Here is a 27,712-nt window from a genome sequence, read left to right as displayed (position 1 = left end):
TGTTTACACGTGTCTGAGAAGCCTTTGGTTCAAAGCAGAGAAAGGCAAAAATCTGTTCCCAAGGGTTAAACGCTGGGATTGTTGAAAGCCCGCGCGCGTGCGTCCCTCACACTTAACAGAAGGAAGGTTGCTAAAGAATGTGAAACGTGAGGCTCGACAGATCCTTCCCCACTAACCGCTTCCCTCCCTTCTGCCTTCAATAATACATTTCAACAACAGCCTGCTCTTCAAATCCCTTCCAAAAGGGGGAAGGGCTCAGGTTACACGGAAAGGGGTGGTGGTGTATTTTTCCTTCAAGACTCATCACCGCCAAGATGATGAGTCTTTTCATTTTTGTTTCATTTCCCGCGCAGTCAAATGAAAGAGTTTGTTTTGTTTTTATTAACCTGCCAAAATTCCGGGATGGGGGAAGAAGACGAGAAGAAATCCATTTCATATGTGTATGTTATATTCATCCTATTTGACGCACCTTAAGAAAGAGAGAGGTCGTGTTTTTTAAAAACTGTTTCCACTTTCTGGGGTTCTTCCTCCCCCCGCCCCCGATCCCAGGAGTTGCTTGTTGTTTTACCCCATGGGAATTGGCTCTGGATACCTCTCCTTCCACATTTCCTCCTATCGAGCCATTAAAACCTGAGTAGTTCGGGAAGGGAAGTTTTTCTATCACACCTCCAAGAGCTTAGCAATCTTGCCCGCGCCCCTTCCGCCTACATCTCTCTTCCACCCCCCAGCCACCAAAAAAAAAAGGAAACGTGGGGAACGGAGCAATCATGGTAGGAGCAAAGGAGCAGCTTCTTTTCTTCCCCTGTCACGACTCCTTCCCCTCTGCTGAGGACCTTGGGCACATCAGCCGCAGGAAGACCGAGCCAGCCCCGCTCCCCAGCCCCCAAGCGATGTAGCCTGAGGACGAATGATCTTTGAAGCCTGTAAAGATCACTTCCCTCCAGGAGGACATTCTTACCTTGAGATGCTTCCTTATTGTCCCATCTTAGCTCCTTTGTGTGTGTGTCTGTGTGGGGGGAGGGAGGGAGGGGGGCTGTGTGTGTGGTTTTTTTTTTTAATATATAGATATGATTTTGTTGCATACACACACACACAAAAAGAAAATGGTTAGAAATCCTGTCAAGTCATGTGATTGATTGAATTATTCCCACCCCTCCTTTTCTCTCTCTTTTTTTCTATCCCCCCCCTCCGCTTTTAGGACAATACTCGGCTGCCTTTACTCAATGTGTCAGGCCAAACTGGCTGATGACAGAGAGGAGGAGCGCAGCTGCCGCTGCCAGGGCTTGGCTCTCTTCGCGGCAGCCGGGGCTGAAGATGAGGATCGAGCCTGGAGGTACCGGTGCTGTTGATTAGGGTCTGGCATCTCACAGTGATGCCTTGAAGAGTAGGAGGGCAAGTCTCTCCCCACCACACACACACACAGATGTACAGACGTGCAAATATATATGTGCTCTTCCTTTTCCTTTGCGCCCTCCCGTCCCTGCTTCCCAAGTCTTTGCGGAGAGGACCTCGAACCGAGTCTGGGAAGGCAGCAGAAAAAGCCGGGTCGCTTCTGCCTCAGTGCAGCACGTGTCCAAACACACACACAAAAAACCTTGCTCTGATTTTTCCTGACTGAACCACCGTGCTAACTGAACTCCCTGCCTATTGATGTCAGGCAGGCGATTTCACAATATTATTTTTTGGCGGGTAGATAAGCCTACCCACTCGTTTAGAACATTTGTAGGAGCTTTAATTCGTTTTCGTCTATTCTTCTGTGGTTTAAACTTTTTGTATGTTTTTAAGTACGTTTGTAATATTTTTGTGATAATTTTAATCTGTTTTTTTCCCTGGGGGGTACGCAGGGGTACGCATAACCCTAAACATTTTGTGAATCTAAGTTTGGCCTCATTGAGGGGCAGTATTTCAATACAAGTAGGAAAATGAGGGTACACCTAATTTTTTTTTTAAAGAAAAAAAGCACTGATTTTAATTCTTGATCTTTTTTTGTAAAACACTTCAAGGTTTTTTGATTGTTTGATGGAGCAGTATATAGATTTTATGAAAATTAACGAAGAAATTTTAAAAACTAGTTCCTGGAACTGCAGGTTGGAAATTGGCCCATTTCCCTTTCTGCAGATCTGAATTCACTCTACTTCAGCGATCCTTCCGCAGTCAGAATAAAACAAACGGGGATATAAAGCAAAGTAATTTTACACTTAAGGCTATTCAAAATCATATGTCCATGTTATCAGGGGAACCTGCCTTCTGTGAGGTACCTTAGCAAAATATTTGTCCTAGTACAAAATAGGACCCCAGAAATCTTATCAGGAATCAATCAGAAATAGATTGGAAGAATGCTAGATTTGGGCCACACCATGTTATAGCATCCACACCATCAAAAGATGGTCATCAACAAGGTGCCTTACCATCATGTCCCATGGCCAAGAATAAAACATACCTCAAAACAGGCGGGGGGAACCTGTGACCCTCCAGATGTTGGCAGACTGCAACACCCACCTCCCCTAACCATTGGACATGCTGGGGCTAGGGCTGATGGGAGTCAGGTGTCCAAAAACATATGAGAAGAGACATTTTACCTCTGCATTATACAGATAAGATGCTTACATGTGATAATAAACATACAATTAAATAGAGAAGAAATCAAATAAGGAAACTAAATACGTTTATATTTAGCTACTTTTGCACCACAAACTAACCTTTGGGACACCCAAATATTATCATTCTTAATTACTGCTACTAGTGGTTATTTTTATAGTCTTTCAGGATACAAATCAAAGGCAGCTAACAAGGAAGCATGACACTATATTGTAAAATTCACGAAAAACAACATTAATTTATATAAAGTAATCAGGTTTCCCAAGTGGTGGCTCTGTTGTGGGCAGGAGATTGCTCTGCTGGAGCAGATTTAGAGTCTTTTCATATAACTGCTTACTTCTCATCCAGTCTGCCCCCGCTGCTAATTTTTGAAGCCACCTTCATACAACATTGGCCATGATCCATATTGATTTTGTGGTTTCTTGACAAATATTGCTCTTTGGCTTGTGTTTTCTTAAAGCAGTTTCAATCTGATTCGGAAACTGGATACGAAGTGAGCGGTAACGTGAACATATCCTAACAGGGATTGTTATTATGTTTTTTAACATTTGTGGTATGTTTCTCAGGACTGATGTATAGAATGCTTTACTTAACTCATTATATGGTTAGATGAAAAATGCTATTGATTTTTGAAAGAAATTTATAATAAACAGTAACTTCCTAATAGATTAGAGATGCCTTTGAAGAAGGTCTTGAGAACCTCCAGAGGTGGTCCACAGACATCTTTATGACAGGTCTACTCTTAATGCTTATGGGAATTTACTCTTGCTAATATAATATACATTTGCTTATTAATAGACGAAAATAATTGTACTCTCCCAACAATTGCACTATGCTGTTAGACTGCCACAAAGTCTGGAAAAGCCCTGTGTATCAATAAGGAAATTTGCATCTTATCTCTTGATTTTCCATCTCTGTGGTAGCTGATAGAATGCCGCATCAAGATCTTTACGAACATGTGGTTGGTGAATGAGATGCCATAGACAAAGTAGGGCAAAATTATCATCTTCTTCATCTTCCTCATTATATATTTATTTATACCTCGCTTTTCCCCCCTGATGAGACACAAGGCAGTTTACAGATAAAAACAAGAACCACTAAAAACTTAAAAGGCTAAATCATTAAAATACAATTAAACATTGATAGAATTAAAATCATATATAAAATTTGCTTAAAACATACCAATAATTACAATAGAAACAGCACAGCACCAGCCCTTTAATTAAAAGCAGTCAAAAGAAAGTCTTCACCTGTTGGCCGAAGGACAGCAAGGAGGGAGCCAGCCGAACTTCTCTAGGGAGGGAATTCCAAAGTCTGGGAGCAGCCACCAAGAAGGCCCTCTCCTGCATCCCCATCAAGCGTGCCTGTGAGAGGAGCAGCTCCCCTGAAGATCTCAAAACCCAGGCAGGTGCATATTAGGGAATGCAGTCTTTCAGATAGCTTGGACCTAAGCCTCGTCCCTTTGGAGCTTAATCCTCAAGAGTTGTGGAAGAACAGTCCTTTTTACTTCAGAAGACTTTGTTCGGCGCTTTGAGTAAGGTCAGTAGCCTCTGTTGGTCTAACCCTTAGGCCAAACCATTTTAGTGTCTATGTTACTGTGATAGGTAGGTAGACCTGTTCCAATCCATGCCACCATGAAAGTATATAAACATGCCATCTGAAATCTTAATATTAGAATGGTATGGAATACTGAAGATGTTATTGCTGACATTCAGCCTGTACCCTGAACTTACTATCTCATGTTGTAGCATGATACTTGGTGAAACACCTGTGTCCAAACAGGCATAGTCACAACTATGATGGGAAGCAATAATATCACAGATAAACAAGCTGATTGCATTTGTTGTGGACTAAATGTATACAATTCCACTAGTGGAAGGAGCAGCACAAGATCTTGGCAGAGGTAAAGACTTACAGAGAAGACAGCCAATGAGAATCAAGGGCACCATCTGGTGGCTTAAGGGACAGCTTTTCTTAAATCCATCCTCCCTCTCCCTTCTATTACTGGTGGAGGGGGTGAAGAAAACCCATATAAAATACCTGGAAGGGATGAGTATCCTCTGGCAACAAAACACGACACAATGGCAGAGTTTGCTAGTTGTAATCCATTCGTGAAATATACAAATTCTTTCAAAGCCAGTGCTGGAGAACTTACATCATCTCTTGTTCCATCCGAATGTACATTTCTTGACTGCTTCTTGTTCTTTCCTTTGGGTTTCTGATAAACATTCCTTCCCCTCAACCCTTTCTTGTGGCAGCTTTGAAGGTATTTCAAACTACTGTCAAGTCTTCACTATTTCTGCCTCTATACTGTGAAGGCCTAATGTGTGCATCCCACTCTTAAAACCACAACTGTAGATCTCTGGATCCTGACTAGTTTGTAGACTTCTTATGGTATGTTTAACTGAATGCACTTCAGCTGAGGCCAACCAAGTCTGTACCAGGTAGAATCATATTATTTTTATTTCTGGTGTGTGACATTTCTGTTAATGCAACTCAATATATTTTTCTCCCAATGGTGACACCGTTGCTGATTCATATTCATAATGTTCTCCACTAAAGCTTCACTATATCCCTACTGAGTGTTATCAGACAAGGGATGAGCATGGCAAGCTCATATTGATGTCAGTCACAAATTAACTTCAGTTGACTGATTGGATCAGATTCCTGTAGTTTATGTCTGCTATCAGCAAGCTTTCCTTTGTCTTTCAGCCCCACTGTTCAAAATCTGAATATCTGATTACATTTTATGACATACAAAATCATGTTATATACTTCTCCTGCCCATGTCATGCATCTGATAAAATAACTTTTCCTTTCACAAGGACAGGTATTAATATACCGTATTTTTTGCTCTATAAGACTCACTTTTTCCCTCCTAAAAAGTAAGGGGAAATGTGTGTGCGTCTTATGGAGTGAATGCAGGCTGCACAGCTATCACCGAAGCCAGAACAGCAAGAGGGATTGCTGATTTCACTGCGCAGCGATCCCTCTTGCTGTTCTGGCTTCCTAGATTTAGAACATTTTTTTTTCTTGTTTTCCTCCTCCAAAAATTAGGTGTGTCTTGTGGTCTGGTGCGTCTTATAGAGCGAAAAATAGGGTATCTGTTAAAGCAATAGTCTTTAAAATCTGTTAATAGTAGCCTGCTATAGGACTAAGTTTTTCATTGCAAGAGACTAATATAGCTCCTCTTTGGAATCTGTAGTTTCTTCCTGAGGGACAGTGTTGCAGGAATTAATGTATGGGTTGCAGGGGGAGGATTGCCCCTCCAGCAGATATCATGCACATGCAGCCCACTACCAAAATCAGCACAATCACTTTTGTGACTTTTGTGATTTGTCCCCACAAAACACTTCATCGCAGTTTCTTCCTATCTATTCAAAGGGCCTCTGCTGCACAATACCAAATGTAAACAATTCACTGATAAATGTATCTACGGTATGTACTGGCTCACTGGGAAAACTTTAGAAATTCATACAGACATGTGAGCTCAGCTACTCAGCAGCCCCTCTGCCTGAGCATCCTGATACCTGAGTGCCAGACAGGTAGCCATTCCAGAAATAACAAACCCAGATGAAGACAAAATGGTGTGATTAACTTGGCTGGGAAACAGGGAAATATAAATATCTCTTTTGTTACACTTGATGGGTGCTTGGCAAGGGGAACCATGGGGCAGGGTCCAGGATGCTCAGATTACTGCCACCAGACCTCCCCTTTCATGATGTGACCATGATGTATTAGTGATGTAGTTTGGGAGGGGGTGTAACATGGGATTAGCAGCTAATAAAAGTTTGGTTTCTCTTTTGTTCGGGGCTTCCATCTTGTTTCACCATGTGGCAGGTGAGAGTCCTGTCACAACAGCCTTCAATAAAGACCAAGCCTACTGGCTGCTGTTTTGCTCTGGTATTCCTGGCTGGTGTCCTTGTTTTTTTTGTCCAAGGGAGCCCTCAGGTTTCTCCGTTAACAATGCCCAAAATGGATTCTTTGGATTTGCTGTTAAGAGGGGGTTCTAGGAAACATGTAATATTTAATAATAATAATTTAATATTTAATAACCTATATCTATTATACAAAGCATTTTTACCCTGCTCTTCAGCCCAAAAGGCTCAAAGAACAGCCAACATAATGTTAGCAAATAAGATGGTTCCTGCCCGCAGACTTCTAAGCTAAAGAAAAAAGAAAAAAGTTTTGCTGTTTCTTCTTATGTCAATGCATTTCTGAAGATTAACAAACAAACAAAATGTCCTTGATTCATGGGCACAAAATTTTCTTTAGAATATTTGTATATATTGAAAACACTTATAATAGTCTTTTTGGCTGTGGCTTAAACAAAAGGCCTCTTAGGGCTGCAATATTAGTTTGCCCTTCTTCTCCCAAACACAAAATATTGTCTAAAACTGAGAGAAACCTCCAGGTCAGTTTGAATTTTATCATAATTGCACAGGTCTAAGTTTCGGACTTCATTACAAAAATCTAATGCATGGGCATCTGCACTTTTTTATTCATTGTTTAGAACTACCTAAACAAGTATAGAAATTTATTCATGTATGCAACTACAGTGGCAAGAATGTTATTTGCCCCAAAATGGAAATAAGTCGTCCCGATGAAAGAAGAATGGATACAAAAAGTTATGGAATATGCAGCAATGGCGAAACTTACCAGAAAAATAAGAAATCAAGATAACAATTTTTAAATAAAAGAATGGAAATGGTTTATTGAATATCTACAAGCAAACTGCAAACAGATAAGAACATTGGCAGGATTATTGTAATAACATGCAATTTTATAAGAGTATATATTTAAAGTAGATGAATAAATGAACAAGTTAAAGTTACCGGTAATTTAGAATATGTAGGAAATGTAAAAAAAATAAATTCAAGGAACCGCAGAAAGAGGAGGAAGTAGAGTTAGAATGATTGTAAAAGTAGTGAAATGTATATAATTGAAAATCTTAAATATTTTTTAAAAAAATCATACCAAACTCAGGAGATTCCCATTTTCTTCTCCCAAATCTCTCTTTCTTTCCCATTCCCACTTTCTTAGCCCATTCTCTTCAGTATAAAGCATGTGTCTCAAAAAGCTGGATTTTCTAGGAACAATACTGGGCTGCTCCATGTGTTGATGTGTATCAGTATTACCTGTATCTATATCAGTAGAACATTTTGCATGTACCGCTTGTTCCATGTTGAGAATTCAGAACCTTATTTTGAGCTCTGGAGAAAGGCAGGGCTGTGCAGTGTAGCTCTCTCTCCTTAGATGTTCTCATACAAATCTGCTGTATTGTTCTCATACACATCTGTGATTTCTTGCGTTATCTGTTGAGACACCTGTAAATTGGCAGGGGAGGGGTAAAAAACATTATGTTCTGGAATAGAGGACCCCATATATAATGGTACAATCAGTTTCTGGAATAGATGCACTGGAGGACATGCCATGGATGCAGCCCTAATAGAAAGTAAATATTTATTTGTTACAACCGTTACAGCTTCAAAAGAGCAGTGCAGCATGTTTCAGTGTTCCCTTTCATCTGTAGGAACATCCAGTTAGTGAAGCAGAACCCTGTCCATAAATATAAAGAGCCCTTTCAATTGGCAGAGGGATCCATCCCATAAAAACAAGATAGCAGTTAAAACTGGGCTTGGGCTTGTTAGGAAGGTGGTGTGGCTGCACTCTGTTCCAGGTGATAGCCATCAGACTGAGACTCTGCAATCGTCTGCTTTTCCACCAGGTATATAGAGTGAAAAGCTGCCTAGGCAGCACCTTGGTGATGTACCAAGTGTGCTGCAAAGTGTGCACTTAGTGTTGCACATGGAGACTTGAAGACCCCCTTGCTTGTTCTGCCGGCACCCAAGTCACTTAGTGTAGAGTCAACCCGGGCCATCGAGACTGCATTCCTACAGCCATCGGCCGCCATGAACCACCACTGACAGCAGCAGGTAGGTTCTATATTTAAAACAAGATTTTATTCTCTTGCTAATTATTCTGTTTTGAATGTGTATTCTATATTTGACCTCCTTTAGTAAGGTCTTATTTTGAAATATTTAAGATAATATTTTAGTTTCCTGTTAATTATGTTGCTTTGAATGTACATTTTCTATTTGAGCTTCTTTTGGAGTGTTTGATCCTGGAATGTTTTATTTGATGTTTTTATGTAGGCTGTAAACTGCTTTTGAGATTTTTAATATCTATATATAGAGTGAGAGAGAGAGAGAGAGAGAGAGAGGTATTGAAATGAAATAAAACAATAAAAATTTAAAAAGAACCTTAAAATATTAAAATGTGCAGATTAAAAAATAGCTAATACTTCACTTAAACATTTACAGTTTAAACATTTTAACCACCGCCCCCATAAGCTTGCTAGAATAAAGTCTTCACCAACTTTCTAAAACGGAACATAGAGCAGGCTTGACAGATCTTGTTGTGGTATGTGTTCCACAATAAGTAATAAAGGGCCATAGCTCAGCAGCAGAGAATGTGTTTTGCATCTACAAGGTCCCAAGTTCAGGCCCCAGCAACTCCAGTTTAAAATCAGGTAGTGGGTGATAGCGGAAATCTTCCCCAGAGATCCTGAGGAGCTGCTGCTAATCAGATTGGATAATACTGACATTGCTGGGAAAGTAGTCTGACCTGCTATAAGGAAGTTTTCTATGCTCCTGTGAGAACTTGCACCTCTTACTTTTCAACCCAAGTTTAAGTAGCAATGGAACAGGACCTCACACATGGGATAGCTGCAGGTCTGTTAGGGAGGCCATGAGGACCTGGATGACACCCAAGAAGGGAACCTTCATATGGATGTTACAAACCGCTAACATTAACAATTCAGGATATCTTCACAAGGTATAGCAATGTGAAAAAGAAACCCTCAGGCAGTTAGGGCTTATCCACATTCCTCTTGTCCTACTGCTTTCCCCCAAGGAAACCCACTCTTTAGCACTCATTTGGAGCAAACAGCAATTCAGGTTTTCAGTGAATTGCCATTTGTTCTGATTTAGAGATAATGAGCTCGAAACACAGGAAATACAGGCCCTGGGTAAGGGGGTGGCATATAATACTGAATGCTATGAGTACAGTGAAGTGAAGTGAAGTGAAGTGAAGTGTGTGTAGACGTTCACAGAGAATAATGGAGGTTCTGTATTTACCATACTGTTGTTGTTTTTGTTGTTGTTCATTTTTTCTATTCCCTTCTTCAGTTTAAAAAACATTGAAGGCCTAACCTGTCAAAGTCATCAGTTTGGCTTCATATGTTTACCTTAACATTGGCAAGAGGCAATTCAGAGGTTACTTTCTTCTGGCAGATATGGGAATCATTCATGTTTCTGCATATCCCCCAAAAAAGTGACATAATACCCAGCAACAATGGGTCTCACTTGTACTCTGATGTGTGTACTCCGAAACACATTTTAGTGCATGGATGAAATACACACAATTCTAATTCTCACATTATATTTCTGTGGGTATGCTGAGTTGCATTTGACTCCACATCTGCTATTTCCAGAGAACAACCAACATCCAAATTGGCCCCAAGAGCAATATAGGCATAATCTGGAAATTAAGCAGCTGGCATTCCAATTGGACTTGCCTAGAGAGAGATGCGCTGGCAACCTTTATATGTTTTCAGAGCCAAGCATAGAAACAAGACACCAGATAAATGACAGTCAAGTACAAATGTTCCCTTTCTAACTTGAGTTAGAAGAATTAGCTCATAATGAAATATGCTCTATTTTGGAAGAGGTACAGGAGATTCTTACTACATAGTGTTCTAATACACAGAAAGCACATTGCTAATTCAAAGTATAAGGGTCTAAATTATATTGTTGTTTAATGGTCTGAACCCTCAATTTGCCTGAAGAGTTCTGTGAAACCCAAAAGATTGAAAACCTTTTCATGATTGGCTGATCTAGGAGATATTGACATATTCTCTTTCCATTTTCTGGCAACGTACATAGCATACATGACAGTACACATAATAACCCAGAATCTCTTCATAGTGCAGGTTGCTAACAGTGCAATTTTGCTTTACCTTTAGCAGAATTAATTTGACTGCACTATCCGGGCACTGTGCATGTGCAAATGTAGGTACTCCCCCTCTCTTCATTTTTTCCATTCTTTCTCATTTCAAAGGCACCAGTAGTGGTTGGTTAACTGGATTTTTTGTAGCCTTGATGATGTGAATTCTTCAGCACTTGCTCCCTGCTTCTTTCAATGAGTTCTGTTTTGGCAAAGTATGCACCCGTTGGACATTGATATTTCTGTGACTCCATTTTTCAATGGTTTTTATTTATTGCATATGCAACAATGGAGAGGCAAGATTTTTCTTTTAAAAAATCCGAAACACCATAGAGTAGAGCACAGGCAGCCAGAAGTCAGACTGGGATTTACAGATAGATCTCCAGATGATTTACAGATCATCGAAATTCCCAATGGGTTAAGCATAGTGGCAACAAAACCATTTCTCCCCCTTCTAAATTAGGCTGCTTAAAACGGGAAATATGCTGGGGGGGGGAGGGATACCCAAAATTTGTGTGTGATCAGTAATGTCTGTGAACTCCATTTCTGGTACAGTACTGAACATGCCCTCGGAGGCAAAAAATCTATATCCACCTTCCTTAGCCACTATTTTGCACCTGTTTCTGGTTAGTGAATCTGAGTCTTCTAGTGAAAAACAAAGCAGATCCTGCAAACCTGAAGTCTGACCACTTCGGGATACATTTTCAGACTTGCCCTCAGTCTGGTCATACCATTATGTTATGCCTTCAGTTCAAGATAGTTACATATACATGCAACCCAAGTTTTGAAGGTGTTATATCAGGTTGACCTGGTCATGGGCTATTTTAATTCGATTAAAAGTTGTCCTCTGGTTACCCTGCTGGGAAGACGTTACTGTTGAACCATTCCAGAAAAACTGGATCAACAGTGTCTACCTGACAAGCTGATCTGGAAGCACAAGGAACCTTTAAAGTGCAATGGTGAGAAGCAGCCCCTGACCTGTATAGATTTTATCCTCTATTGACCCTGAAGAGCTGCTTCTGCCTTAGTAGTGGATACACATGACCCAGATAAAATGTATTATTAGAAGTGGCTTGTCTTAATCTTGAGAATGTAGAAGTTATCTATGCAGTGTTCAGAACACCAGGAAGCATACCTCACATACCCTGTCAGTCGAGGATTCAGACAGGAGATACCACTGATGGTGACAAGTAATTTGGCTGAGTTGGGTGAGCCAGGATCTGCAGATTATAATGTGTTTGTTCTTGCTAGCATTCCCATCACACATATGGCTTCTGTAACAGCAGCCAACCCAGAAGCGAATGGGGATAAAAGTATCAGACTTACCTTGACTGCTGGCACCTTTTTGTGCAATGGACTACCTGTACTTTTATTAATGGCAAAATAGACATCGGGTTCCCGGGGTCCTAATTCCTGAAGCAGGAAGGAAGGGGAAGGACACGTGTTAATCATAATATCCTATACATACAAATTAAATTATAATTCCTACCAATGGTTTTATATTTCTATGTTGGGATCTCAATAATAGACTATTCTCATCCCAGGTAAATGTGCACAGGGGTTTGCCCTAAATTATGTACATCCCCCAAGGTTCCCAAGTGAGGATAGGGGAAATTGAGATCTTCATGAGAATGGCTCTGCATTATTAACCAGTTTGGGCACCAAGCAAACATTGTTGATGTCCTACTCCTTGGCCCAACACTAGAAACCAAGGCTTCAAACATTTATAATATTGCAAGCCTTGAATTAAAGTCTGAGGGAAAAGAAAACAATCTGACAAGAATCTTTTCTGCACAGGGTTGAAGGTATATTGGGGTTTATTTAATTTGTTTTAACTTGAATTGTCACTTCTCACGGAAGGGGAAATAACCCTTAGATCATTCTTATATACATACCAGCTGTTTGTAGCCTAACAGTTAAGAGTGTTAGACTTTGGTTTGAAACTGTTTAGCCAGGGACCTCATGTATCTCGTAAGCTGCTTTTTCCCTGCCTCACAGGAGGGTCATGAATTGTCAGCATATTTTGGTGTGAGACATTGACTATAAACTCAATTTGTGTAATAACTATGCTACATGAGGGATTCATGTAAATATATTCAAATCTAAAATGACTCATTCCCTGACACTGAGACAGAGCTATATAACAACAAAATCCTGTGCATATTTACAAGGAAATACTTTATTTATAGAATTTCTATCCCACCTTTTGCTTGAGGTGGCATAAATGGTTCTCCCCATCCTCATTTAATCCCCACAACAACCTTGTGAGGTATGATAGGCTGAGAGGCACTGGCTGGTCCAAAGTCACCCAGTGAGCTTCATGCCCAAATGGTGGTTTGAACCCTGGTCTCCCAGGTCCTAGGTCCAATTCTCTAACCACTATTCTACACTGGAAGTACATTTCACATTGCCCAGCAGTGGTTTACTCCCTGGTAAATGCGTTTTAAGATTGCAGCTTAGGTGATTAAAAGAAAAATGGATTAGCTGATCCAGTTTTTTATCTTTTGGAAATACAGCAGAATACTCCACCCTACGCTTAATCCCAACAATTGCCTTAAGAACGCAATAGCCATGCTTAGGCTCCTCCTAGTTATCACTAAGAAAGGCTGGAGAAGAAGGGGGGTCTGCTCTTTACACTCCCCAGGCAGCGCCTCAGAATACCCAGAACTGAGAAACCGAGTCTGCAAATAAGCACAAGCAAAGAGATGAAACATCTTGCCACTAAATATGTATGTCAGATGTATTGATGTTAAGTCTCTTATCTAAAAAAGGCACCCAAAACAGCACTTATGTGTGTTTATGGTAACGGCAGGTTGCCATGGTCGTGGTGGCAGTTCCCCTAGCAACAGGATGGTGGGAGGAGCTTCAGCATGCGGGAAGACAGGTGGCATTAACAGAAGAACGGGGAACGTGCAGGATTTGCAAGGCTCAGTGACGCAGCAAGAGGAAAAGAACAAATTGTCAAACTCTGTTTCCCACCACTCACTTCAAAACAAACTGATAACGCACAGCATTGTCCAAGAATCAATTCTCCTTCTGTGACTGCGATGGGAAAAGGCAGGAAGAGAGAAAAATGGGGGGGCATAGATGAAAGGACCCCCAAATAACAGTCAGCTGGATTTAGGCTTGACGGGAAGTTTTTTATTAGGTGGGACTGCAGCCATGAACACACCAGCACTACCCTAAACTGACAGAGGATGTGAATTAACTAAATGAAAGATGATCTCACCACTGCAGTAGGTAGCAACATAACGGGGGGATATTACAGAAGTAGGGAAGGCAAGGGATAGCTAAAACATGGTGTGAACCCCAAGAGAGAAGAGAGGTGCATTGAGGAACAGCCCAAGGCCTTTTTAGTATTGTAAGAACAGCCATTTGGGTGTTCTCACTGCTATGTTTGCCCTGTGCCCACCTCCCCACAGTCTCCCCCCCCCCCAATAAGTCCCACCTGCTGGGAAGCGAAAGCTGCTTTTGCCCTGAAGTTCCTCTTTTCACCCAGGCTGCCCACTGGTAGCCCCTGACTAGAAAGGCCTGTACAGGCTTCCTGTTCTAGCTGGGACTTTTCATGAGGCATGGCAATATTCACTGTGTCCAATTCCTAACTTGTGGTTTACAGCTCTTGCCTTTTTCCTGACAGTTGCCAGCACCCCAGACCTGACAAAACTAGATAAAAGTTTCCTTCTCTGTTCTTTGAGTCTCAGCTGTTATTTTAAAGCATGATATCAAATGACAGTATGCCCTGTGCATCTTTTCTCCCAGCAAGAGGAAAGATGAAATGATACCTTTAACAACCACCCTTTGAATTGACTGGTAACCATAAACCGTAATTAAAACCTATTGCTCATGCATCTAATAGTCAAGGATAGAATACAACTTCCAAAAGCATCTAATCCAAATCTCGGCTCAACTCTATTTCCCACCCAGGTCATAAGAGCAATTTTCCTCTTGCACAGCTGCATGGCTTTCTACTGTTTTATCTTCAATGGCTCAGAGCACTTCAGCTTTCAACAATACGTAACAAATTTGAAGATGCATTTATTCAAGATGCCCAAGACGCTTTTCTTCGTCTCTGTTGCTTACTAAGTAATATAGCATATATCCCTCTTTTAAGGGATGGAATTGACAGGAAAGACCTGGTAATAGAAAGTGAATATGAAGTTCCTTTTCAATGACAGAGTTGATGCGTTAATCATTGCAGAATTATCTAGTAGCATTATGATTATCTACTAGCTAAACATGGTTGCTTTAGCTAAGATTTCTGCATTGCAAGGGGCTGGACAAGATGACTCTTGGGGTCCCAACTCTACAATTCTATGATTCTGTGAAAATAATATATACAGCATACTCTCCAGTGAGAAACCTGATGGGCTTTAGCAAACATGTGAATATTGGGCTGCAGGTTTATGAATTAGAGTCTTACTGTAAGTCACCATGTTCTTTGGTGATCAACCTTTTTCAGTGTTGTTCAGAAGAGCAAGGGGGGTACACTCTGTACATGCTCATGTCATTTATTTCTGAGGCTCATAGTTCTTAAATTTTTCACACTGTACCTCATACATTTCTTTCCCACTCCAGGCCCCTTTTGACCCCTAGGTCTTTTCCCAATGCCTGGATAGTCCCTTCAACCCCTGCAGGGGGTGGGTTCAATATCGACCACTTTGAGAAACCCTGGTCTACAGAGAGGGAACCTTCACACGTACAGCTAGACATAGTAAACCTCCCTCTCTGCAGAACTTTGCAGTGGATTCATCCCCCTGAGCCTCTACCATGTTACACTTAATGGCTTCTGAATAGGGCTGCTACAAAAAGTCATTCTTGATATACAGTAATACTCACAACATATGAGGGCTCTGGAGGTTCTGAGCTGCCTGAAGTGTGTGGAGGGGCCGGCCTCTGAGCAGGGCACTTCTTGATCTGTCTCCACTGAGGCCACACCACAAATTTGTGAGGATACGATGAATGGGAATAAATGGCAAAGCATAAATTCAACATGTAAAGAGTTAGGAAGAAGAAAGGTTGTACCTTTCAAAGGAGTTGAAAGGATTTTGAATACAGCTATCCCTTTGTGATGTGAATAATAAACCAAAGCTTAGGAACTGTCCACATAATGACCTTTGAGTTCAGAGGCAATGCCCCAGAACTATTACAGAAGCACAAGGGCATCTGACTGTCCGTTGCAGCTAAAACTTCCTTACGGTAGGCATATTGATGGAGGTCAATGGGAAATCTAATATCCCATTCAAAGCAATGGAAGTGCGAGTCAGTCATCTCCACCTTCCAGGTTGTCAGTGGGATTAGCACTGGGTGTGCACGCTTGCTTTTGAATTATCATTGAGTTACCAGGCCCAAATCGAGGTGTAAATTCTAGCATATAAAGCTCCAAATGGCTTGGGACCCAAGTAAGTAAAAGAGGGTCTGCCCAATATCAACCAACTCAGGCCATATGATTGGCAGGCTCTGTTGGTGGTGCTGGGTGCTGCCCAGTTGGAGCTCACACATGATAAGGCTTTCTTGGTGCTTGTTCCCCATTTCTGGAATGTTCTGCCTGGTGAGATACCTTCATCACCCTCCTTATTAACTTTAAAAAAGAATTTTAAAACATTACTGTTCACACAAGCATTTAAATAGCCGAAATATACTGCTCCTGATAACCTTGAAATTAACCGTGAGGCATGTGGCCATTTTCCTTTTTTTTAATGTTCTTAGTGGTTTTTGATGTTTCCAATTGTTTTTAAATGATTTGAATATGCTTTTATTATAATTTTATTGCGTTGTGTTGTATGATGTTTGCCACCCTGGGTTCCTTTGGGAGGAAGAGCAGGTTCAAAATTTAATAAATAATACAATATAAGTATCAACCTTCAAATCTGCAGACATTTTGTCACAAATTTACCACAAGTCTAAGCCTGCAGTGTTTTCTCTTCCAAAGAACACACTGACCTTGTAAAGGCTGTCTAGGACTTCCCACTATTCAGGATAAGGGAAGTATGAGGATAAGAGCCAGCTGGGTCAGGCCAATGGCCCCTCTGGTCCCATCTAGTCCAACATCCTGTTCTCTCAGTGGCCGACCAGAAGCCCACAAACTGGCACTATGTTATGAGTACTATGATACTCATACAGATACTCATAACAGTGCTATGATATGAACTCTCTTGGTTTACAAACAGTACGAATTTTTATTGCTGGCCAAGTAGCCAACACATAATCAATTTCTGCTCCAAACAGGGCTGCAATCTTCAATTAAGTAAAAGTTCAGGTACTTTTATTATACACAATTTTTTCATAGACCAAAAAGGCATTACTGATTAGGAAACACTTCAATAATTAAATATATGTTTTTTCACATGAATTAAAATGTTATGTATATGTATATAAAACTGCAGATGGTAGGGAACATCCGTTTCCCATAGGAGGGTGGGGTCCCTCTTGAAGATGATAAGATGATGCCTGTATACTCACTTTCTACAGACAAAGAAATAATGCATTTTTCTCCAGAACTGTTATGTTAGCCACATGCAAACATATGTAGATTTAATTGATTAATCAACTCAATCTTAATAAATTAAAATTTGATTAATCAAGTAAGATTTTTTTTTAATCAGTAGAACCCCTCATTCCAAGCATTTTGTAACTGACTTTAATATTCAGCACTACTGAGTGGCTGATGCTGCAAAACTTTTTGCATTTTGTAGCAAATACAACACGATGTTAAGTAAGAATTACTTGCCTCTCTCTTCCAGAACAGAAGGACAGTTCCCATGATGCTTGCAACAGTTAAAATAATGGTGATGGTGATAAGGCACAGCCACATGGTAAGAGGGGGCTCTGTATATCCTTTTTCTGCAAGAAAATGAGGAAAGCCAAACATGCAGATAAGCGGTAACTGGGAGCCAAGGCTCATTGTTTTAAATCTATATCCCATTTTTCCTTCAAGGAACTCAAAGCCTCATACCTATTTGCTAGTCCATGAAAGCTTACATCAGAATAAATGAGTTGGTCTTTAAGAGTTTGTGATTTGTTTGCAATTAGACATTGTAATTTGTCTGCTTATAGTATACATTCAAATAAAGGTAGCTAAAGTTTTAAATGCCTTTACACAAGATTGACCACCCCTGCCCCACCCCCGGTTGTTGTTCAACCCACCACCGCTGACTTGCCTTCAAGAACTTACCTCTGAAAAGGATAAATGTCCCATTTCCCCTTCTTACTTGGTTTTTAAGTGTCCAAAGAGCTTTGCAGTAGTAGGTACCAGAAACAGAGGAATGCATAGAAGGCTTTATTTTAAATGGATAATTTAATGTCTCTGACTGGTTCTCACGACCGGGAGGAATTTCCACAGACTGTAGAGATTGCATGACTGTGATCTCCTTGCTTTCCGAGTCAATCCGATAATAGCTAAGGATGAATTTTGTATAATCTGGTTTATACATTATGTTTGTTTTGCAGAGTGCATTAATTTCTTCATTGGCAAAAGCAATCTTGATTAGACGGTCATTATACACGTGGAGAGTCCCTGGTAGATGAGGAAAATATAATTTTTTTACAGTTATCAAGATTGAGAAAAGTTGCTCAGTCATCTATACTTTGGCAACATCTGCCCATAGCCTAGAGCAGCCTGTAAGAAGGATGCAAATACAGTGGTACCTCGCAAGACGAATGCCTCGCAAGACAAAAAACTCGCTAGACGAAAGGTTTTTCCGTTTTCGATTTGCCTCGCAAGACGAATTTTCCCTATGGGCTTGCTTCGCAAGACGAAAACGTCTCACGACGTCTAAAAACAAAGACATGTTTTGTTTATAAAGTTAATTTATTTTCCCTTCAGTTTTTGAACTGCTCTTTACAGTATGTGTGACTTTAAAGAGCAGTTAATAAACTGTTGTTGTACCAAATTTGGCTTTGTTTAGACCTTTTTTGACCATAGGAACGCATTAATTGATTTTCAATGCATTCCTATGGGATTTCGTGCTTCGCAAGACGAAAAATTCGCTAGACGACAAAAATTGCGGAACGAATTAATTTCGTCTTGCGGGGCACCACTGTATTACCATCTCTGAACTGGAGTGAGATGACAACAGATTGAGTAGTCTGACAATAGAGGAGTGTACACCACGGGTGGATGGACTTCAAGTTGTCAGATCTACTTAGCTTTTTACAAGAATCCAAAGCTCCACCAGCTGGAGACAGGTACAAAAGATAGAGTTAGAATTAAAGAACAGGGTGAACACACTGTGTGTCTAGCAATTTGTTTTCAGGATCTGAACTCGAACTCCCTGAGGAGGTGGTGAACTCTCCTTCCTGGGAGGTTTTTAAGCAGAGGTTGGATGACCACCTGTCAGAGATGCTTTAGTTGAGATTGCTGCATTGCAGGAGGCAGGACGAAATGATCCTCTGGCAACTAGGATCTCTACAGTTCTGATTCTATGAGTGCTCAGTCCTTTCATGCAAACTTCAGTAAAGCAGTCTAATTAGATGGGAAAAGTCATCTTGCTGTTGCTCTTGTTAAGCTATTGGGAGTCAGAAATTCTGGCCAATCTACTGCAAATGACTCAGGAATCTGCCGCTAGATCATAGAATCATAGAGCTGGAAAGGTCATTCTAGTCCAGCCCCCTGCAATGCAGGAATCTCAACTACCGGTAGATCATACATGACAGGTGGCCATCCAACCTCTGCTTAAAAACCTCCAAGGAAGGAGAGTCCACCATCTTCCAAGGGAGTCTATTCCACTGCCGAACAGCTCATATTGTCATAAAGCTCTTCTGTATGTTTAGTCGGAATCTAATTTCCTGTAACCTGAAGCCATTGGTCTGGGTCCCAGCCTCTGGAGCAGGAGAAAACAAGCTTGCTCCGTCCTCCATGTAACAGCCCTTTAGATACTGGAAAATGGCTGCCACATCTCAGTCTCCTCTTTTCTAGGCTAAACATACCCATATCCCTCAACCATTGCTCAACAGGCTTGGTTTCCAGGCCCTTGATCATCTTGGTTGCCCTCCTCTGCACATGTTCCAGCTTTTCAACATTCTTATATTGTGGCTTCCTGAACTGGACACAATACTCCAGGTGTGCATCTACCATTGGTCAACACCACAAGATGGTGGACTTAACCACAAGTCCACAATCTAGTTGCCTTTTTGACCAAGACAGTTCACAGTGCACCTAGCTTTACATTCAGCAGAACACACTCCCTCTCCCCCACAGCGTGTAGGAGAGAGCCAAGCCTATGTCTGTAGAAATGTTTACTTCTAATTAAATATCTGAATGCTGACATTAAATATTCTACACAAAGTTTTAGACAAGGAGCTGAAGATCTGCACCCCCCATGCCTTACTGCCATATGTAGAACCTACACACAAGGGCAAACTGGGAGCCAGCTGTCTCTGTTCCATTAATTCGGATATCACCAATGCAATTCTGGGTATTCCCAACCTGGAAGATGCCCAGCGAAGTGCTGGAGTACAGAAAGAGGATTGTGCTGACTCTAAAAACTGCTGTCTGAACTAGAAATAGCAAGTTTCAAATGATACGCAGAGCAGAGTCCATAAGCAGAACACTGTGGGAATTTATCATCTTTGCTGCCGCTGACTTCCTCTTCTTCCCCCACACTCCACTTACTACTGTTCATGTGAAATTCTGGTATGTGGAAAGCGATGGGCGGAAGTGGCCAGTTTACTCAGTTTGCAGCAATTCTGCATTACAGTTTAATGACAAAGACATAATGGGAGCAGGGGGAGAACAGTTTCAAAACTGGCTGTTTCGTAAAGCATATTGTCTATTTTTGTCTCATGCTCCAGGAAGCTGAAAGTAGTGGATGGGTGCTCAATGTCTGTCTTTGCCACTGCTCTGTGAGGCTGGATGGTGATGAGGTTCACATGAACCTTTGTGATTTTGATTATTATTTTTGGAAGATATCTTACCAGTGTAAACACATTAAATAGCTGTGTATGGCTTGCTTATTTCTGTTGATGAACCCCTAAGCAGGACCCAACAGGAATTCAAGAGCCTGCTGATAGAATCCCAACTCCCTCTTAAAAGCAAGATCTCCCCATGAGCCCAAACACAGTCAACCTTGTAGTGTATGTGTGTGTGTGTGTTATGGGGAATGCTAGATTACTGGTTAATGCATATAACAAGCAGCCATTGTGCACATTCACCAGGCCTCATAGAGGAAATTGTTCCTGTTTCCTAATCAATATATAAATGCGCCAACGAGCTTTGGGAAACATGCAAATATTGATTGAATTTTGTACATTATCTAGTCCTTCTGCATAGCCCTAACATGTTTTGGGGAACATGCATATCTTGACTGATTTTTGTACATTCTCTGGCCAAAAGTTATTTTAATACACTTTGGATGTATTGATCCCTCAAGCGCAATTTGGGTTAAAAGTGTGAACCCTATAGCCCCAAACTGGATATTACATATTTCTGGCTATTTTAAACATAATTAAGATGTGTTTTTTCATTGAAAGCTGCTTGTTATTGACAGTCATTGTGGTAGCACTCAACTCTTCTGGCCCAGAGACAATAGTTATGGAAAACCTAAGGCCCAGGAGCCAAATCCAACCCTTCAGTGTTCTCTCTCTGGCCCTCAGGACTTTTAAAAAAAAAGTTTTTCCACCCCTAGGCTATAAGAATTACTAAAACTGATAATGTATGTGAAACATCTGGAGCACATAAGCAATATATACATGGAATATCACTGATTGTTAGCTAAAGTCCCATCAAGTTTGATGAGAGAGGGAGGGGGGAAATTGCTATAATACTTTCTGCAACCCTACTCACCACTATATTCACATAATACGTTCACTCACTACACCCATTAATGCTCGATTGCTTTGTCAGTTCTGGAAAGTGTTAAAAGGCTGCTTGCCTTAAGGCACTGACCATCAGTCGGTGGGTTTTATTATTTCATTATTTACAAAATGTTAATATTTCCCCTTCCCACTTTCAACTCAGAACACACAGGGTAAGCTTGCATTTATCAGTTAATGGGGAGAAGGAGAATAAAAACAAACTATTATTCAATTTTACACCCACAAATTTGGACCCACAGACAAGCCACACTCTATCTAATCTAAGATAGATCACCCCAATGGCACCAGCTTTATTCTTATTTTTCTTGTTTAAAAGATAAGTGGATAGAGAACAGGAGAGAAAAGGACAGAGAAATGGAGAAGTGATCATATACAGCAGAAATGGTTGAAAATACTACTGCTTTAAGAGACTAGTGAAAAGGCTTTCCCAGACTGAACAAATGAGAGATTAGACAGAAAAAAGGGGGGGAGAGACATGATCTTACCACCATCTTGAAGAGTCCAGAGAAGTGTGATAACAGTATATAGACTGGAGGCCATGGCAGCATGTAAAAAGAGGTATAGGCTGAGCTAAGAGGTACTCTTACTCAGAAATGTCTTTCTGTCTCTTCCCTTTTCTTGGGGTGGGGAGGATGGCTTTAGGAGGAACAAAACAATACATTACTGGTCGTTTGTTCCTTGTTCCGCCCTTTCTGCTGTATTCAGTGCTTTCTGCTTTGGGGGCTCTGTGCATTTTAAAAATTACTTTAACAGTTTGTTTACCACTTACTATGGTTGTCTCTAAGCAGTGTGCAGGAAACTTCATACAATGAAAGTAAAAATGAGTTAAAACTATAAAATCAGATTACAGTTCAGCTATCTCCTATTTTGCAGGACCAGGGCTGGCAAATGAAACGAGGCAGAGAAATTGAACAGCACAATCCATTAAACTAACAAGAGCACATTCTATGGGAAAAGAGGGCAATTAAAAGGTGTTTAGAGGGTCTCCTCACTTTACACAATTTCACTTCTGCAAGGGGGGAGGCTGGAACGTAACCCCTGTGTAAGTGGGGAGTCCCCTGTATGTTTGAACTGGGCTACAAGCAGGCTGCAGGCAGATGCCTGAGAGGGAGAGCCCTGCTGGATATCTGCTTGGATCCAAGGCTGTGACAATGGGAGAAGCAAGACTTTCTGGGTGTTAATGCTGTGGCCCCTCCACTATAGGCTCAGGTTGTATATAGGTGTAAATAAAACAATATTTCATGAAGACACCATGGTCTCTCCTTCCAGGGAAGCCAAATCCTGGGTAAGCACCTGGAACCCCTAGAATCTTGCACCGCATGGGGATTGGGGTGGCCTGCCACAAGACAATCTCCGCTTGCTGAACCCTGTCCACCAAAAGATATCACAGCCAATAACTACTAGCTCTGGAAGATGCTCATGCTCGGGTAAACATGCAGCCACTAAGAATATCTATTTTCCAATTAAATGCAAAGGCAGCTGATGTCATTTTGCAGAGGCAACTATTTATTGCAGCCTGTCAAGATCTTTCAACATCAGATTACAGCGATGGCACCTTAAAATCAAATTCAGTATGCTCCAAGAACCGACGCTCAAGTTGTCACATTCGCTTAACACAATGAACTGCTAGAAATAAAGATAGACCCGCAAAATCCTCACAACTTTTTCAGCTATTATTTCCTACCCTGATCTGTATCAAAAGTTTGCTGTTGCTAATAAATTGTAATTAAAGCCATCAGGAGGAGAAGTTTCCATTCAAATGTAACAGAGGCAGGAGATAGGTGTAAGACACTCCGTAGATAAGACTGTGTGGCATATGCACTCACAAGGGGGCACTGCATAACAGTTTTCTATTTCTCTTTGTAAATTAGCTGCCAGGATACTTAAGAGTGAAGTTATAACAAGCCTACACACTTCTCCAGCCACTCTGGACGGTTCCTAACAGAGTATTAAAAACACTATAAAACATCAACCATTAAAAACTTCACTAAACAGGGCTGCCTTCAGATGTCTTCTAAAAGTCAGATACTGTAGTTGCTTATTTGACATATGATGGGAAGGCATTCCTTGGCTGTGGAATCTGTGGTCTTCTAGTTTTTGTTGGACTCTAAATCCCATTAGCCCCAGCCAGCCTGGGATGATGGGAGTTGTAAACCAACCATATTTGATGGGCTTCAGGTTCCCCATTGCTGCAGCAAAGGATCTAAAAATTCAGTCGTTGATTAGGCCTAGGTTCAAGGTGCTGGTGTAAAAAGCCCTATGCAGTTTGAGACCAGGATACCTAAGAGATTGTCTCATCCCCAGCCAACCACTGAGTTCTGCAGATACCATCTGATCCGGAGGCCTGTTCCGCATAATGTGCCCTTTGGAACTCCTTCCCACTACATATCAGACAGTTGCCTTCTCCATTGGTTTTTTGGCTCCTGCGAAAGATGGTCATCTTTCAATCAGCGTTCTAAAAGGATACATTTATTCCGGTCGGTATCTGTCCTTGATTTGAATGGTACAACAGTGAAGTCCTATGCATGTTTACTCGGATGCAACTCCAACTGAGTTCAGTGAGGTTTGCGTCCAGGTAAGTGTACGGGTGACAAAAGTTGGTTTTAGAATTAGCCATGCTTAAAGTAGACCTACTGATATCAACGACACTTAAGCAGGTCATGACTAACTTTAATCCCATTGATCCCAATGGGCCTATTCTAAGTAATGTATGACTAAGTCTTGAACGACCCCAGAGATTTGAAGGGGTCTGTGGATCATGTAGGCATCTGTTTGGCCACTGAGAACAGGATGGTGGAATAGCAGGCCTCTGGTGCTCTTACACCCATCATTCTATGCAGACCACTGAAGTAAGAAATTCCATCCTAGGCTAGTCCCAGTGTCGCCCTGAATTTTGAAGATGCTGCTCAGATGGCTCTTCTCGATATGCTTCTCCAAGCCTCCTGCTGTACTCCTTTGTTTGTAGCAGGAGCCATGAAAATGCCCCAAACAACTGTGTTAATTTTAATCAAGTGGCATAAATCATGAGCATAAAACCATGTTATGGTTTCCAAAATCCAGATTCACCACTAATACACTTATATATCCAGATGCTGCAAACAGTCTACATATAACAAAACTGCAGAAGTCAATACATTACAGTAATTGAGTTCACTTTTATGAAAATACTGCTGTACAAAAAGGAGGATGAACACATTTAATGAAGAGTTCTTCCCATTTCTCCCCCACTGAATGACAGCAGCACACTTTTTTACAAGACTCGCTAAATAAATACCATTAAATGCTTTTCAGGCACCTTTTTTAATTACTGCAGATTAAGACAATTACTAAAATATTATTATACTGTGATCCTATATAGTAAGTCTACATGGATGTTCAATCTGAGTTCCATGGGGCTTGTCCCCAGGCAAGCGGGTACAAGATTATAGTCTGAGTAAGCCTGGAACAAGTGAAAACCTCTATTTACCCTTTTACTCTGAATATGCACCTTTTTCATTTCTTATTCTCGACTGAATCCCTTGTACACTGGCTACCACTTGTTTTAGGTAGTGGGGGGTTGGTTGGTTTTACTTTAATCTGATATAGATTCTTTTTAATCTTCATTAAATTCCTCCATTTTTCCACAAGTGTGACTCACCAAATACAATAATCTCAACTATTGTATTAAAGACTCACATTTTTCTTATAAAATAATGCTAATCTTAAGCCAAATAATGGAGTTGCTGGGAAGTGCTAAAATAAAAGCCTTCTATTTCCTACCCTGACACAATGAGGACAGTACCCAGTGGGAAAGAGAATTTAGGGAGATGCATGGAGGAGAAAGCTAGACACTGCTGAACCTGCCCCACTGAGAAGAAGGCTTGGTTGCAAGTATAACAGTGCTATCTTCTACATGTCAACTCAAAGTGAGTTTTGTTGAGTTCAATGAAGCTTACTCGCAGGTAAGTGTTAGCAGCCTAAGTTTTCCAATAATCTCCCATATACACAGAGCAGTGCCTCTCTGGTTCTAGAGATCAGCATTCAACTTCTACACACTAAGTCCTATCTCAGCATCAGATCTCTGAAACCAAGTTTCAATGTTCCATCAGGAAAGACTGGCTTAGGCAGCTGGAATACCAAGTTGCGGATGAAAGGCAATGTTTACCTCTAGCCTATAAAAGGAAATTGAAACAGACCCTAAGAAAGCAGGAAAAGCAATGACTCATTCTGTTAGCGCATTGGCGTCATCAATATTTGCATATTTTTGCCCCCCCCCATTTTGGCATTTCTGTTGTCAACGAAGAGGTAGAGTCCAACAACTGCCCCGCCCAGTCCTGCTGGAAGCAGATAAGGCGCGTTGGCAGAGTTCCTGCAGCGTGGGCACAGCCCTATGCTCCCTGCAGAGGGGCTCAGAAAATACTAGAGGAGCTTCTCCCATTGCATCACAGTGGAGGGGTTTAGTCCTGGTTCCCGCCACCACTAGTTCAAGCAACCTCAGTACACAGTCCGAAAACCAGTCCTTCAGCCAAAAGTAGCCTTTGCTGAAAGAGATCCGGAGGCTGACGGGTCCAGACGGCATGCGGACGCTGAGGCTGAAAAGGCAGTTTCCCTGAGAGCTGTCTCGCAGCAAGTAGGTCCCCACCGGCTCTTGCAGTAACCTAGCATGGGCCTCATGAACAGACAAAGGGCCCCAGTAAAATCCACTGGCCTGCAGGAGGCCAAGCGACCGTTCCACCACTTCCCATTCACGATCACGAAATGCACGGTAGTGAGACAGCAATCTGGTTGATGTTGGGCTAAAAGGAGACTCTTGGTGTTGCCTCTGTGAAGCGGAAAAGCTGCCGAGTTTGTTCATCTGCCTTCTCTCCGATCATCTCTCAGAAAGCCTGCAAATCACAGGAAGATGCCACCACTGTCTTTATATTCAGTCCTGCGAATACACACACACACACACACAAATGAGAGGGTAAGTTCTGGGCCCTTACTTGGGCAAAAGGGATGAATTGAAGGTAAGCAATGGCATATCAAAGACAGAAGCAGCTGTATCAAAATACCACTGTAAAAACCAAACAAATAGAAAGTTGGGGAGCACTAGTATGTAGTTTATTTCCCTACCCCAGAAGTCCACACTTGCTTTGCAAACCTGGTGCCCTTCAGATGACTGGGGACAATAGGAGTTTAAGTCATAAACATCTGATGGGTACCAGGTGGGAAAGCAGCCATGTTAGTCTCTTGCAGCAAATGGCAGCAAAGAATGATTATTTCAACATGGTTGCCTTCAGTGTTCTGGCATGACTAACAATAGTTATGAATTGTACCAAAATAGCTCATAACTGCCCCACTCCCAGTTTCTGGCAGAATTTGAAGTTTCCACTGTCCTTTGGAATTTTAACACACATTTCAGAACAATTTCTCCACATTTCCAAGAACCATCAAACTCTTTTCTTAACGTCTCATATCATGGTGTAAAGAAATAAACAATAAAATATTTTATTAAAACTTATTTTCAGTGCCTTTAAAACTATTTAGAAACAGTATACTTCCAACTGCAGGTGTTGACAAAAGGCACAGATTGCTTGTGAAATCGTAATAAATGAACTGGACCCACATTTATACTATTATTATGTCACTTTGAAAAAATGAACTCAAAGTGACTGACAAACATTAAAAACTGATATAGACCCAAGACTAAAAAACAACCTAATACATAATATGCCAGATTTGCACTAAAGAGCAGTAAAAGCAAGTTTAAAATGTGTCTGTGTTGCTCCAAGTAGTTTGCCCATATTTTTTAAAATGTAATTCTTGCTCTGAAGATATACTAGATTTGCAAAGAAGAGCAAACTTCTGTTTGTTTGTTTTTTAGTGTATGTTGCTTCAAACCAGGAAAGGATCTGGAGCTGCTTTATTATTATTTAATACAGCTGTTTTGTGCAACAGCACTTCTGCCCAACAGTAACATTTTAAAAATAAAAATGCCTTGAATGTGTCTTCAGTAACAACCGGTGAAAAAGAGAAGGCCACATCCTTTCCTTGGGGTTGATGGAAACACTATGGAAGTAAAGGGTGTGGCAACAGAAAAACATCACTACACATTTAAACAACGCCCGCAATGCACAGTGTAAGACCACATGCTACTTGCCCGTGAACACACTGTGCATTGCGGGCGTTGTTTAAATGTGTAGTGATGTTTTTCTGTTGCCACACCCTTTACTTCCATAGTGTTTCCATCAACCCCAAGGAAAGGATGTGGCCTTCTCTTTTCACCGGTTGTTACTGAAGACACATTCAAGGCATTTTATTTTTAAAATGTTAC

The 27,712-nt window shown here is 41.1% G+C and overlaps 3 protein-coding genes and 1 long non-coding RNA gene across 12 annotated transcripts in view; 1 reads left to right on the top strand and 3 right to left on the bottom strand.

The window, feature by feature from the left end:
* Window positions 1-1,181, bottom strand: part of TCF20 (transcription factor 20) — a 186,565-nt gene extending 185,384 nt beyond the window's left edge. For 4 of the 5 annotated variants that reach the window (XM_081928632.1, XM_081928637.1, XM_081928643.1 and 1 more), the window contains exon 1: window positions 959-1,181. The gene's annotated coding sequence lies outside the window, so the exon portion shown is untranslated. The remainder of the gene's footprint in view (window positions 1-958) is intronic. The other variant, XM_081928638.1, reaches the window with a different exon arrangement.
* Window positions 169-21,903, top strand: LOC309379497. Its single transcript, XR_014172512.1, has 4 exons — window positions 169-440; window positions 1,199-1,333; window positions 17,346-17,417; window positions 19,890-21,903. It is a non-coding gene; the product is annotated as an uncharacterized lncRNA (long non-coding RNA).
* NFAM1 (NFAT activating protein with ITAM motif 1) lies at window positions 6,693-22,035 on the bottom strand. Of its 2 annotated transcripts, XM_081928707.1 has the most exons (7): window positions 21,903-22,029; window positions 18,651-18,779; window positions 17,777-18,118; window positions 17,333-17,445; window positions 15,442-15,528; window positions 11,932-12,018; window positions 6,693-7,925 (listed from the first exon to the last, which is right to left on the bottom strand). In XM_081928707.1, exons 1-7 carry the CDS (start codon window positions 21,955-21,957, stop codon window positions 7,851-7,853), a joined length of 888 nt encoding a protein of 295 aa, XP_081784833.1. In that variant the 5' UTR covers window positions 21,958-22,029; the 3' UTR covers window positions 6,693-7,850. The 2 variants fall into 2 exon arrangements, with proteins under 2 accessions (XP_081784833.1, XP_081784834.1); XM_081928708.1 differs by lacking the exon at window positions 18,651-18,779 and having other exon boundaries at window positions 6,696-7,925; window positions 21,903-22,035.
* Window positions 22,036-22,902: 867 nt separating this feature from the next.
* Window positions 22,903-27,712, bottom strand: part of LOC309379487 (suppressor of cytokine signaling 1-like) — an 11,751-nt gene continuing 6,941 nt past the window's right edge. For all 4 annotated transcript variants that reach the window (XM_081928717.1, XM_081928719.1, XM_081928718.1 and 1 more), the window contains exon 4: window positions 22,903-26,326. In XM_081928717.1, the coding sequence (XP_081784843.1) occupies window positions 25,691-26,251 (561 nt within the window). In that variant the 5' untranslated portion in view covers window positions 26,252-26,326 and the 3' untranslated portion in view covers window positions 22,903-25,690. The remainder of the gene's footprint in view (window positions 26,327-27,712) is intronic.

The sequence above is a fragment of the Podarcis melisellensis genome, assembly GCF_964234715.1.
Source record: "Podarcis melisellensis genome assembly, chromosome: 10".
Taxonomy (NCBI): domain Eukaryota; kingdom Metazoa; phylum Chordata; class Lepidosauria; order Squamata; family Lacertidae; genus Podarcis; species Podarcis melisellensis.
This window is presented reverse-complemented; position numbering and strand designations above follow the sequence as displayed.